This window comes from Oryza glaberrima, chromosome 8, assembly GCF_000147395.1.
Source record: "Oryza glaberrima chromosome 8, OglaRS2, whole genome shotgun sequence".
In the NCBI taxonomy this organism is placed as follows: Eukaryota; Viridiplantae; Streptophyta; class Magnoliopsida; order Poales; family Poaceae; genus Oryza; species Oryza glaberrima.
Genome location: NC_068333.1, coordinates 2,405,337 through 2,419,464, shown reverse-complemented (window position 1 = coordinate 2,419,464; position 14,128 = coordinate 2,405,337). Strand labels below are relative to the sequence as shown.

At 40.1% G+C, this 14,128-nt stretch overlaps 1 protein-coding gene and 1 pseudogene across 1 annotated transcript; one reads left to right on the top strand and one right to left on the bottom strand.

Annotated features, from left to right (window-relative positions):
* Window positions 1-5,008: 5,008 nt before the first annotated feature.
* LOC127782903 (cytochrome P450 89A2-like) lies at window positions 5,009-6,694 on the top strand (annotated as a pseudogene).
* A 1,685-nt stretch (window positions 6,695-8,379) lies between these two features.
* Window positions 8,380-9,806, bottom strand: LOC127783363 (aquaporin NIP3-3). The gene is made up of 4 exons (XM_052310624.1): window positions 9,600-9,806; window positions 8,808-9,227; window positions 8,649-8,710; window positions 8,380-8,527 (listed from the first exon to the last, which is right to left on the bottom strand). Exons 1-4 carry the CDS (start codon window positions 9,804-9,806, stop codon window positions 8,380-8,382), a joined length of 837 nt encoding a protein of 278 aa, XP_052166584.1.
* Between the last annotated feature and the right edge of the window lie 4,322 nt (window positions 9,807-14,128).

Sequence of the window (14,128 nt, the reverse complement as noted above, 5' to 3'; positions counted from 1 at the left end):
ACCTTAAATCAATTCTAAATTAAGTTTTAAAATTTGTGAACAATGAGCCAAAAAGAATTCCATGGTGCTGATAATAAGAACGTGAAGGATGGAATAGCTGTTGTCTTCGTAAATATCACCGTAAAAAACCATTAAAAAATGCATGCAGAAAATATTGTTGCATTTGCATGGGACTCCCTCCGTCCGATTTTAAGTGCAGTCATGAGTTTCCATGTCAAACTTTGATCATCCGTCTTATTTGAAATTTTTTTATGATTAGTATTTATATTGTTATTAGATGATAAAAGATAAATAATATTTTGTGTGACTTATGTTTTTTTAATATTTTCAAAAAGTTTTCAAATAAGACATATGATCAACGTTGGATAAAAAAAATTCATGGCTGCGTTTAAAATGGGATAGAAGGGGTATGGTTATGGACTGACTAAAAAATAATTATGGACTGACTGAAAAAAACACGAATTAAAAAATACATGGGGAAATATTTGTTGCACTTGCATGGTATGGTTATGGATTGACTGAAAAAAAACATAAATATTAGAGAATAATCTAATATCAAATAAATAAAAATAAAAAGGGTGATGTTTCTTACCCAGGCTGACTACCCCACAACCTTACGTAGTTAACGCGTTTGTCAGTATGGACTGTACTGCACCTGTCAATGAATAATGAGCATAGCTAATTAGCATTTGTACTGATGATTATGATTAATGAATGTGGTGACATGTTTGATGACGGGTAGAGTAGAGGACTCCAAAAATGATGGTGATTTGACGTTGGAATCAACAGTGTTGAAAGGGAAATTAACAACAAATGAACATTCATGTCTAAAGAAAAAAAAGAAGAAAGAAAAGAAAGCTACTCCCTCCGTTGCGTTTTAAGTTTGATAGTAAGTTTTCGTGTCCAACATTTGATCAACGTTTGATCGTCCGTATTGTTTGATGGTGATTTGACGTTGGAATCAACAGTGTTGAAAGGGAAATTAACAACAAATGAACATTCATGTCAAAAGAAAAAAGAAGAAAGAAAAGAAAGCTACTCCCTCCGTTGCGTTTTAAGTTTGATAGTAAGTTTTCGTGGCCAACGTTTGATCGTCCGTATTGTTTGAAAAGTTTATGAAACAATTAAAAAATAAGTCACACATAAAGTACTATTTATGTTTTATTATTTAGTAACAATACAAATACTAATGATAATTTTTCTTTTAATAAAACGGCCGGTCAAACTTTGAAAAACTCACAATCACGACGGAGGGAGGACGAGCCTACGACAACCTTTCTCATGTCATATGTTTGTCATTAGGATTCCGAGGATATCTGCCATCTTTTTTTATGCCCCCACCGAGAAATTGTGGAAACGGACAAAAAAAAGGATTAATTTATATTTTTAAAAAATGGTTGAAATTTGTTGTTTAAAATTAAGCTAAAATTCTCCCCGCAAAAAAAAATTAAGATAAAATTCACCAATGTTTTGATTTTCTGACAGTGAGATTATCCTGGGAAATATTGGACCCTCCTGAGAATTTTGCGTAATTTATATACTTCGGTTGTATATCACGGTCACGTTTGATGTGGTGAGTGGTGTGACCACAGACCAGTTATCTATCTATCGCATGAATGCATTGGGGAAATACTTGACTTTATTCGCAAAAAATAGACAATGTCTTTGAAAAATCCGACCCAATAAGAGATATTTTGCAGATATTGCACTACTGTTTTCCATTATTTGACTTTCTTTTTAACGATGTTCTATTGATAAAGCTGGAAAAAATTACAAGATTACAACCCTGCAAGATCGTAACCAGGAAAAAGGAAAAAAAAATACCACCACCCACACACCAACAGCGCCAACACACAGGATCGGGAGAAGGCTAGCACCAGATCAGCCGCCACTAAGCGTGACCTACCGCCGCTAGGGCAACAAAGGAACACAGACGAGATCGCCAAAAAAACACCCTTACAACCAACACAAAGCCCAACTCTATTCCAGAGCGTGCTTGCATCAATCGTTCGAGAGGTTTCGGCAAGGGGATGCTTAAACGGCGTCTCCAAGGAGAGAAGCGACAGGAAAACCGCCGCTGCCGTCCGTCAAGGTTTCAAAAGAGCCAAGACTGGGCTTTTGCCCGGCAACCACCCTTATTATTTGACTGTTTAACAAGGCAAGAAACAACATCACGAGTCATGCAAGAAATTTATATGTTTTACCTGCTAACTACTCCTTTAATCGGTCCCAAAGCATATGTATTTTTCATAGAAACAGAGAATAAGGAGATAGTTGAAATTAAATCAAAAATGGTTTTGATTAGCTGAGATGAGCAATTAACTGGAGAAGCAACTGAGAGATGATTATAATTGACTAAGTTGAATGAGTAGAGAAGTTCTTAGATGCATTTCGAATATTAGAGATGATTATATTTTAGAACGGAAGAAGTATATACTGTATGATTGTTTTTAGTGAATTACACTTTGGGTCATATTTTGTTGCAAAATTTTTCTTTGACCACCTATCGATTATTTTTTTTTACTTTCGGCCATATAACTTTATATTTTGTTGTATTTTGGATCATCTTAATATTTTTTTAGGATTCAACAATGCATAATATTCTATTTATATGTTTTTTCTATTTCTGTATTTTCTGATTCACGTGTACTAAAATTTATTTTGAACCTGACAGCTGTCCATATTAAGACGTGGGTACAAGATAATGGGTGTATCCCTATATACTTATATAGTTTATATAGTTTATCCCCACTAAGTGTAGTTAATGTTATTTCTCTCTTCTATCATTAAGCCACATCACCTCAATTATTTCTAGCCTTTAGATGATAGATCTATGGTCTTAATTGTCTCTTCTTTCTTCTCTCATAAAAACATGCAATATCAATTAATTTTGGGCCCAAAATTGTATCAAATTTGTTTTAGTTTTAATAATCAAATTACTTTTTATTTGTACATATTATGCAAATTAATTTTCCGCAGCAACGCCGTGGGGTATTCATCGTAATGTTAAACATTTGCTGATGCCACCGATATAATTACTGAAAATAGATATGTGATGAGACATGGAAAAATTGCATTTACATTAACATATCTTTGTATCACAATAAAAGAAGAGAAAATGCACTTTATTAGGTATGCACAATGAAGAATTCTTGTTACCATAACTAAAAACAGCTATACAAATAAAATAAAATAATTTTTAATTATTTATCTAAATAAAAGTGTGTCTAAATTTATAGCTAAAAATTAATTATATTTTCAGATGGGAGGTAGCATTAAAAGTAATTATTGACACATTATTGGGTATCTAAACTTGATATAATTTTGGAGGTAGTAGAATTTTGGTGTATTTTTTTACATGGAGGTAGTAGAATTTTGGTGTATTTTTTTACATGGTGGTGTATTTCTTATATCGGTCACTAATATAGATCGGTCACTAGTGTATTTTTTTAAACCTTATATTATATTTAAGATATTGATCATGGAGGTAGTAGAATTTTGGTGTATTTTACACTCCGGATTTCTTGTAGTGGTAATGTCAGCATGGATAAATATATTTTTTTGGGCCTATAAAAAAGGAATAGACTTTTTTTAGATACGACTACCCAGTGCATGGTCGCTGGTTTGGTTAAACCATCGACCACTTTATCCCATGTGATGTATAAATACTTCTTTGCCACTAATATAGATCGGTCACTAGTGTATTTTTTTAAACCTTATATTATATTTAAGATATTTTTTATCATTGTACTCTGCTTAAAATATGTGATAAAACAAGTTCAATGTTGAATATATTCAAACATTTTATTGATCTAAAAGTAGTTCATTAAAATTGCAAAAGTAACTTAGCTATGCAATAGGAGTAACTATTTAGAGCATTAGAAGTAATTACATCATGATGAGTTGAAATAAGAAACTATGTGGAGTAAATCCACAAGCACAATGTAGAGAAGATATTTTCAAGTAAATATATATATTCTTTATTTAAACTAATCACTATATTATTTTAAAAATAAAATCTTGCGTCATATAGAAGATAACTCTTCATGATATTAAAACTAACTGCACTATTAGAGGAAAGCAACTTTTAAAGTAATAGAAGTAACTCTTCATAATATTAGAAGTAAACACACTTCTAGAGGGAAGTAACTATAAAAAATAAAATTTAAATAACTCTTTAAGATATTAGAAGTAACTGTACTGCTAGAGAGAATTAGTTCTTCACGTCGTTAGAAATAACTACACTGCTATAAGGATGTAACTTTTCATATTATTGGAAGTAACTACACTTATAGAGGAGTTAAGAAAAAAAATTTAAATATATTCAATATTGGACTCATTTATCACATGTTTCAAGTATAGTATGATGGTTCAAACAGATCTTAAAAATAACATACGGTCTTAAAAAAATATAGACCATCAAAGGTTCTATAAAAAAAGAAAATATATTAGTGTTGTTAGCCTTAGTAGCATACACGTGAATCGACACGACAACTAACAATTAGTATGTGGTCCTCTTTTTCTGACAAGTGGTCTCGTTTCTCTGTTTCTCTTTGTCAGTACAACATCCATGTGTTCGTATCTCAGTCATTATTATCAATTGATTGGTTAGGATAACTATTTCCGATGCTATAGGTAGTTACTTCTATTGCAAAGCTAAATTATTTCTACAATTTAAATAAATTACTTTTAAATTAAGTAAACTCTTTAAGTGTTTGCATATATTCAATATTGGACTTGTCTATAGTATATTTTGAGTAGAACATGATGATATAAATGAAAGTGAAATATAATATGTGGTCGGTGGTGTGTTGCCATTGCAGTGAAAGCAAGTCTGTCTCTCCGATAGCACGAAGACGTACGGCTACCGGACGCGTCGTGCAATAACACAAAACCGAGATAGCTCTCTCGATTTAGATTTCCCGTCGAACTTTTTTCCCCCTCCCGTATAAATATCCCTCCACTGTGAGCAGCGGGAGTGGAAAAAAATAATCCGAGAGGTTTAGCCATGGAGGACTGGCTCTTCTACTCCCTCACCTCGCTGCTCTGCCTCGTGTGCTCGCTGCTGCTGCGCGCCCGCGCCTCCGCCGGGGCCGAGGACGGTGCCGGTGCTGGGCCCGCTGCTGTTCCTCGTGCGGAGGGACATCGACGTCGAGCCGACGCTGCGGCGGATCGCGGCGGAGCACGGCCCGGTGTTCACGTTCGCGCCGCTGGGGCCGACGATCTTCGTGGCGGCGCGTGGCGCGGCGTACCGCGCGCTGGTGCAACGCGGGGCGGCGTTCGCGTCGCGCCCCCGCGCCGTCAGCCCGGCGTCCGTATGGCCCCACCTGGACGGCCCTCCGGAGATGCATCTCCTCCGGCGTGCTCAACCCGGCCCGCCTCCGCGCGTTCTCCGGCGCGCGACGCTGTGTGCTCGATGCCCTCGTCTCCCACGTCCGCGGCGAGGGCGGTGCTCCGGTGACCGTGATGGAGCCCTTCCGGTACGCGATGCTCTGCCTCCTGGTGCACATGTGCTTCGGCGACCGTCCCGGCGACGCGCGGGTGAGGGCGATCGAGGCGATGCAGCGCGACCTCTCGCAAACTTCCCCAGCTTCGAGGTCTTCGCCTTCCTCCCGCCGATCACCAAGCTCGTGTTCCGGAAGCGGTGGAACGAGATGGTGTCGCTGCGGCGTCGGCAGGAGGAGCTGTTCGTCCCGTTCATGCGCGCCAGGAGGGAGGCCGGCGCCGGCGGCGACTGCTATGTGGACTCCCTCGTGAAGCTCACCATCCCGGAGGACGGCGGGCGGGGGCTCACCGACGGCGAGATCGTCAGCCTCTGCTCCGAGTTCATGAGCGCCGGCACCGACACCACGGCCACCGTGCTGCAGTGGATACTGGCCAACCTCGTCAAGAACCCGGCGATGCAGGACAGGCTCATGGAAGAGATCGCCGCCGCCGTGGCCGGCGACGGCGAGGTGCGAGAGGAGGATCTCCAGGCGATGCCGTACCTCAAGGCGGTGGTGCTGGAAGGTCTCCGGCGACATTCGCCCGGCCTCTACGCGCTCCCACGCGCCGTGGAAGACGAGACGACGCTGGACGGGTACCGCGTGCCGGCGAACACGCCGGTGAACTTCGCGGTGAGGGAGATCGGGCTCGACAGCGAGGTGTGGACCTCGCCGGAGGTGTTCCGGCCGGAGCGGTTCCTCGCCGGCGGCGAGGGCGAGGACGTGGACCTCACCGGCAGCAAGGAGATAAAGATGATGCCGTTCGGCGCCGGGCGGAGGGTGTGCCCCGGCATGGCGCTGGCGCTGCTCCACCTCGAGTACTTCGTCGCCAACCTCGTCTGGGAGTTCGACTGGCGCGAGGTCGCCGGCGACGAGGTCGACCTCACCGAGAAGATGCTCTAGTTCACCGTCGCCATTTTTTGGGAATACGCGAGACGCGCATTTTTGTATTAAGAGAAATAAATGTATTTACAGAACGGGACTGAAAAATAAAAAGAAAGGGACAGGGTATAAGAAAGGGACAGGGTACAGGAGAGGGGAAGAGAAAAGTAGAAGCCTAATCTCTCGAATGATTTGGCGACCAAAGAACAAGCGAAGGGACTATCATGATCGGTATGGCTGATCTAGCCATCCGCCAGAGGTCCGCTTCCCCCATCATAGCCCTAGCTATCTCCATCCAAGGTCTGATCTTCTGGTTGAAGACTCGGCTGTTCCTTTCCTTCCAGATTGTCCATGCTACCAGTGCCGCAATTGTGTCGAACCCTCGGCGATGGTCTTTAATCATCCTTTTGCGACTGTCACACAACCAGGCATGAAAGAACTGCTCATTGAGAGGTAGACATTCAGAATGACCGATAGCAGTAAGAGCAATCCACCAAAGCTGCCGAGACTCCGGGCATGCGACCAGGAGATGATCAATCGTTTCGTCGCATTGATCGCAGAAGGGGCAACGATCCGGGTGCGACAGACCTCGGCTTCGAAGGCGGTCCGCCGTCCAGCATCGGTTGAGGGCGACCAGCCAGAGGAAGTAACGGCATCGAGGAGGGGCGAAAGACTTCCAGATTGGCTTGTGTTGGAATTGAGTTCTCCCCAAGAAGAGAACCCGATAAGCCAAGCGGGAGGAGTACTGCCCCGAGTTCTCCCAATGCCAAGAAAGCTTGTCCGGCTCGTCAGACAGCTGCACCGATCGGAGGAGCTCCTAGAGCTTGAAGTATTCAAGGATCGCTTGCATCCCTAACGCCAAGGAGATATCACGAATCCATCTCCTATCGTGTAGCGCCTCAGACACCGTGCGTTTGCCCCGCAACCGCCCTGGGACAGCCGCCCAAACAGCCGGTGCCAGTGACCGAATTGAAGCGCCCTGCAGCCAACAATCTTCCCAGAACAACACCGAGTTCCCGTCTCCCACCGAGCAAACCAAGGAGAGCGAGACAAGGTTGCGCTCCTTCTGCGAGACGGCCGTCTCACAGTTGCCATGAAAGCGGCCGTCCAAGGCGATCGCTGCGATCAGCCGCCGCCGCCGTCACGGGTTCAGCTTGAACGAGCTAGGACCTCAACGATGGCGATGGCACCCGAACGGTCATTGGCTTCTCTTGCTGATCATGCTACTAATTAGCAATTCCGTTCCCGTAGAGGCAGCCGAAGGGTATTACCGGTTTGTCAAGCGGTGTGCACGTTAAAAGAGGCTCAAGGATGTAGTCGTCGCGGGCTCCCTGTGGATCTGCTTCTCCCTTGCTGCTTGGTTTCCTTAGGAAGTCTGGTTCCTATCCTCAGTTTCCTATCTAAGGATGGTTTAGTGCTACATAACATCTGTTCGGCGATGTACTGGGATTCATTCCCCTTGAACTCTGTCTTTATTAATAAAAGTAATCTTGTACCTTGTTCTGCTTAAGTTCATAATTGTTCATATAGAAAAGTAGTTGTGAGATCCAATTTGCCGCTGTAACTTGATGCTGTCAAGAAAAAAATGTATATCTTAATGAGGGTTGTTTTGCTCAGAGACCTCGGAGTGATTCAATTGTTCTTTTCATAGAAGTGATTTAGTTTGTAGAATTGATGGACTTGGAGAAATCACACTTTATTGGGTACCTACACTGAAGTGTTCTTCTTACCATAGCTAAAAACAGCTATTACAAGTAATTATTGACATTTTGGTCTTGGAGCTAGTAAAAACAGCTATTAGAAGTAATTACAGTGTCTATACTTGATCATGGAGCTAGTAGAATTTTGTTTATTTACATTCTGGCGAAATGGTTATATCAGCATGCTCAAAGAGTCACAAGTTACCTGTAAAAAGACAGAGTTATTACTTATTTAAAATGTAATGGTCATATATCACAATATGATAAATGTTTTGATTTCCTTTACAATATTTTTTTACTTTACCTGGTGTAAACTACAGCTTAATTGCAACATAAGCCCCAGTTCCAGCTATAGCACCCAGTGGAGTTGCCACCAAGTAAACCCAAATCTGAGTATATCTCCCTGTGGCAATAGCCGCGCCAATTGTACGCGCCGGATTCATCGATGCTCCTGTTGATGGCCTGTTCAAATTATTCAAATCTAAATTATATTTTGTAAAATACAACACAAATAGTATTACATGACAGTTTAAAATACCCAAGAAAGCTATGTATTGTTCCTAATCAATCCATACGCACATACCCTGCCACAAGAATGTTCATCATGACTGTTGCCCCAACTGCCACTGCTATCAGTTCTTTCACCTGATGAAGATTTTGATCAAAAGGACAAAATTTGAATCAAACATTTCAAAGAAAAGAAAACCAAACTGATCAAAATACATCAGAAAACCACACTTACTGCATTAGGATCAGTGGCAAGAGCAGTGATGATGAACAGTAGAACAAATGTTATTATGAACTCGACGAAAAACGCCTCAACCGTGCCGACATTTGGCACGGTGACAATCCCGGGGTTCACCGGATGATACAGACCTTTGACGGCGAAGGAGGCGGCGACAGCCCCGAGAATTTGTGAAGAAATGTAAGGTAGAAGATGAGCAGGAGGGAGGTGACCAAAGACGGCCATGGCGATGCTGATTGCAGGGTTCAGATGGCATCCTGATATGTGGATGAGGGACAGAACTAGAACAGTGACTGCTAAGCCTGCAGATGTTGCGATTCCGAGGAGCGTCTCGATACTTTTGTGTTGTTCGTCCATGATGATGGTTGATAGCACGGTGAAGATCAGTATGAATGTGCCAAAGAACTCAGCACTGACCTGAAACATTTCAGAGATTCATCTGAAGAAAAAGATTACGGGGGAAAAAGGTTGTTGTCTGTCAGATATCTGTACATTTTCTGAAGAAGAAGAGAAAGAGGATGAGGAAGTTCAAGAATTTTGCTCTTATTGTTTAATCTATGGCCAATAAAATGTGGAAAAATAAACTTTTATAACAACGTTTAACCAAACATTATTTATGGGCAAAACTTTTATAATACCTATGTTTTTAGCAGTTTAAAAGTCAGTACTGAAAAATAAACCTCAAAATTTACTCTAAAATTATATTTTAAAATTCAAATTTTGGTCACAACTGATAAGACAAAAAACAGACGATGAGAGGTGAAAATATGGGGTAAAAAAAGTGTGTACCTTCTTGAGGAGAGGAACAGATGATGGTATTATCTTTCTTAGGCCTTGATGCCACAGAGATTGCTGCTGAGTTTCATCAGAGAGCTCTGCAGGATCAGCATGGCATTGCGAGCTGACATTGCTGTCAATCCTGTGGTTGCTCTCACCAGTGTGCAAGGGAGGGATGGTAACTGCTACAGCTTCCATGCCACTCTTGTGCCCTTCCATCTTCTTCCTCCTGAGCTCAGAGTCAAGCTTTGCTACTAGATCTTGCTATAGGCAGAGCAATTCTTGGTTAATTTTCTGGTTGTCTGAACTTTGGATGAGGAGCATGGCATGCAGTGTGATAGGTGCTCTGTATATATAGGCCTCTGGATGACAGTGTGTCTAACGGGTAAAGACCGAAGATATAACTCATTTTATTATTATTAAAAAAGGCGTACAAGCATCTCCAATACGGCCTGATTTTTACATGCGCATTAAATTGTATATATTTGATTTGAAACCAGTGGACTAATTTGCAGCAGCGAAGGTGATGGCCGCCGAAGCTGCTACCACCTATCGAATTAAACATAATTATTTTATCTAATTTTTAGATAATATATGTATATTTTTATGGATTTTTGAAAAGCGGAAACGGGATGATGCCGTTGGGGAAGAAGACCAATGTATATTTTTGCTAGCAGCCATGTCAACCATGTACCTCTATAATGGCAAGACCAAAGATATAACCTATTTCTATTATTATTATTATTATTAAAAAAGGCGTATAGGCATGCATCTCCAATGCGGCCCGGTTTTCACATGTGCGTTAAATTGTATATATTTGATTTGAAACCAGTGGACTAATTTGCAGTGACGGAGGTGATAGCCACCGAAGCTGCTGCTGCCGATCGAATTAAATGTAATCATTTTATCTATTTTTTAGATAATATATGTATATTTTCACGGATTTTTGAAAAGCGGAAACGGGATGATGTGGCAAGGGGAAGAAGAGCAATGTATATTGCTAGCAGCCATGTCAACCATGTACCTCTTCTGTCAAAGTAACAGCTACTCCAGTCATGTATACAATGGGTACAATAGCTGTTTTTAAGTTTGATCTGAGCTGCGGCATGTCAAATGCAGATGACATATACATGCCACTTGAGAGATCAGCAATCAACCATGAACGTACTTAACACAAGTAGTATGAAGTGGGGGTGTCATACTCACATTGTCCGATCCTGATCGCTCCAAGGGTTTTTCAAATGCTATAGAAAGTCTAAAATGCCAATTGAAATTAATGCCAAGATTTTACTTACACTATATACACGGGCGCACTATGATAGCCGTATGTGTAAATATGTTTATTTTTATATGTAACTGCCTGTAATAGATCTTCTTTTAACCGTGCACATCCCCCGTGTATTGTACATGCTATTGTGCTTTTAGGCCGCCTGTGTGTAGTTCAGAGAGAAGTGTCCACAAAAATCTATTTTATACTATGTAGTGACCATCCCCTAACCTTGGTTACAACAAGGAGCTTGCCTATCAATATATTACTTCCTCTGTTCATATTTTGATAATATGTTTGTTTTGTGTCAAATATATTGCTATATATTTTTATTTATTTGATCACTTAAAAAATTAACTAGAAAAAAATCAAAACGACTTATAATATAAAACAGATGGAGCTAGTATTTTATTTTATACTATGTGCGACTTTCCTGCCCTTTTAAGTTTAAAACCAATGATATATATTTCTTCTGAATCTACTGTAGCGCACGGGCATTTGACTTAATGCATACTTGATTACATGCAATGCATGTCTCTCAAAACTGTACGATCAGAATTAATGAGTGGATTAGCTGATGTTCTCAGCAGGTATATGAAAAGCTCTTTTACTTAATTAGTAGTACTAGTTACTTGATACTCCCTCCGTATGACGCCGTTGACTTTTTGACAAACGTTTGACCTTTTGTCTTATTCAAAAAATTTATGTAATTATAATTTATTTTATTGTGACTTGATTTATCATCAAATATTCTTTAAGTATGACATAAGTATATATAAAAAATTTTTAAATAAGACGAGTGGTCAAACGTTGGTTAAAAAGTCAACGGCGTCATACATTAAAATATGGAGGGAGTACTATAGTAAATGTATGACACATACAATTCAATTTCTACTATTAATTAATTTAGTTAAACCAATCGAATTCTGTGGCTTGGTACTACTAGATGTGTACGAGAAGCAAGCATATATATTAATTGATTTACAACGCGCGGTAATAAATAATTTAGCCTTGTTAATTAATTACTCGTCTTTGCAAGGCATGCATTAATAGCTCAGTGGTCAGCGCTAATCTTTTCCTCCCCTTTATGTCATCGCGTGAATTGGTCGCAACTTTTCATCAATTCGCAGAAAAAAGCCATTGGTTTAGCTCCAGCAGCCGCTGAAATTCTGCATAAGTTTGAAGAAATATTACAAATATTCTCTCTCTCTCCGGCTATGTTTGAAGAAAAAAAATCATTGGTTTAGCTGGAACTGGTATATCACAAGATTAAGATGTTTTCATTTCTTTGACAAAATACCACAGTTGTCAACTTTTGTTGCCGCGGGGTTAATCTAGACAAAAATAACCTCAAAAGTCACAACTGAACTCAAATATTTTAACTTGAACACACCTTCAATTACGCACGTGTACCTGGCCAATCATATGGAAAACTAATATGGGTAGAGGAAGTACCTTCAAGCTTTAGATAATTGCTGCTCCTCTATAACGCATGAAAAAAACCATAGGGATAAGATGTCATACGCAGTAGAGTCCTACCGGATTTTAAAACACATGAATTTTGTAAGCAATGTCTTAATTTGAATAGTTCAAAGGAGGGTTTTTTTTCCATGTATAAGATTCTAATATTGAATGGAGAAATACCTAGAAAATCGATAATTTGGAAAGTAAGAATTTCACTAAAAATTAAGATTTTCCTATGGTATCTTAAAAAAAGGGTGGTTCTAACAAAGGATAATCTAGCTAAGAGAAGGTGGAAGGGTAGCTTATTATGCAGATTTTGTTCTCTAAAGAGTCGATTCAACACTTCTTCCTAGATTATGTTTTTGCTAGATACATATGGACTACGGTGTTTTTCACCTTCGGAATTAGACAACCCCGGAACACTACTCACATGTTTGGGATTTGGTTGCATAGTGTTGAACCTAGACTCAAACGACAAATGTGGGTTGGTATAGCGGTGATTTATTGGGCTTTGTGGCTCACTAGGAATGACATGGTCTTTAACAGTCACAATCACATATCTTTCTTGCTGGTGATTTTCAAGGAAACTTATTGGGCAATGCTTTGGTCTTTGCTTCTTAAAGAAGATGAGGGAGAGGAAGTTCAAGCCAAATTCTGTTTTCTAGAGAAGAGAGTGATGGAGTTCTTTTCTACCTTTGGTTAGAATTTTAGAAGAAGAATTGAGGCTTAGAAGAAGAATTGAGGCTTAGACTGTTGTTCTTCTTTAACCGTTTTGTTAAACTATTATTTAGTATCCCTATGTAATGGGTGGAGTCTTATGTACTCTTGATTGTGATTTGGATTGTGTACACCTTTCTAAGGTGTAGAGACCGGGTTAATATAATCCATTATCTAAAAAAATTGAATAGTTCATAGAAAATAGAACACAAGAATCTTAGAGGATTTACACTGAGCATACAGAGAGAAAGAGAGCAAGTGCATTGCGTTTCTCAAAGGGAATGAAAACATGAGCTCGAATCTCATATTTGTTTCGTATGGAATGAAGGCGCCTAGAAAACCAATCCATATGATTTTATTGCTTTATTCCAACGACCTCATTGAAAATATTTCGCAAGGATTGAAATCCTTTCAATTTCCTCTCTTGTCTTAGAGGAAAACTAGAGGGATCTAGTGAGTCGCTAATAGTGCCCATTTCTCATAAAATGGAACTAGCTAATAGAATAGGACGTTACTAGTTGGTTTTGCCATTTGACACATTCACGAGATGACAAGTCATTGTTCACCCAACTAAGCATGCGTTTGGTTGGAGCGATGGGATGAGTCGGATTAAAGTGAATCGGTTTTTAGGTGTTTGGATTGAGCGACAGGTGGCATGGAATGATCTCTGAAAAAGAAATATTTCCTCTGGATCTGGGTTAGCTTCATTCTGAAAATAGCGGAGCAATCCAACCCACATCCCCTCTCTCTCATTAACATGTGGGCCACACCCTCCCAACCCTAAAAAATGGGACCATTTCAACACTTATGCCAAACACATAAATGGAATCATCATGATCAAGTACAATAGCAGGCTATAAGCCAGCTACTATACAAACACATGTGGAGAAGATAAGAGATGAGAGAGAAGGAAAGTGGGACACATTTTTATAGCCAGTTGCAGCACGGACTCCAAGATGTTGTGCGTGTATGAGAGGTATGACTAGATATTAATGGTGTAGTATACATTTATAGGTAACTATGGTATGAATAGACTGTTAGATTAGTTATAGATGATTTGGAGGTAGTAATTGACTATACTATTAAACTTGAT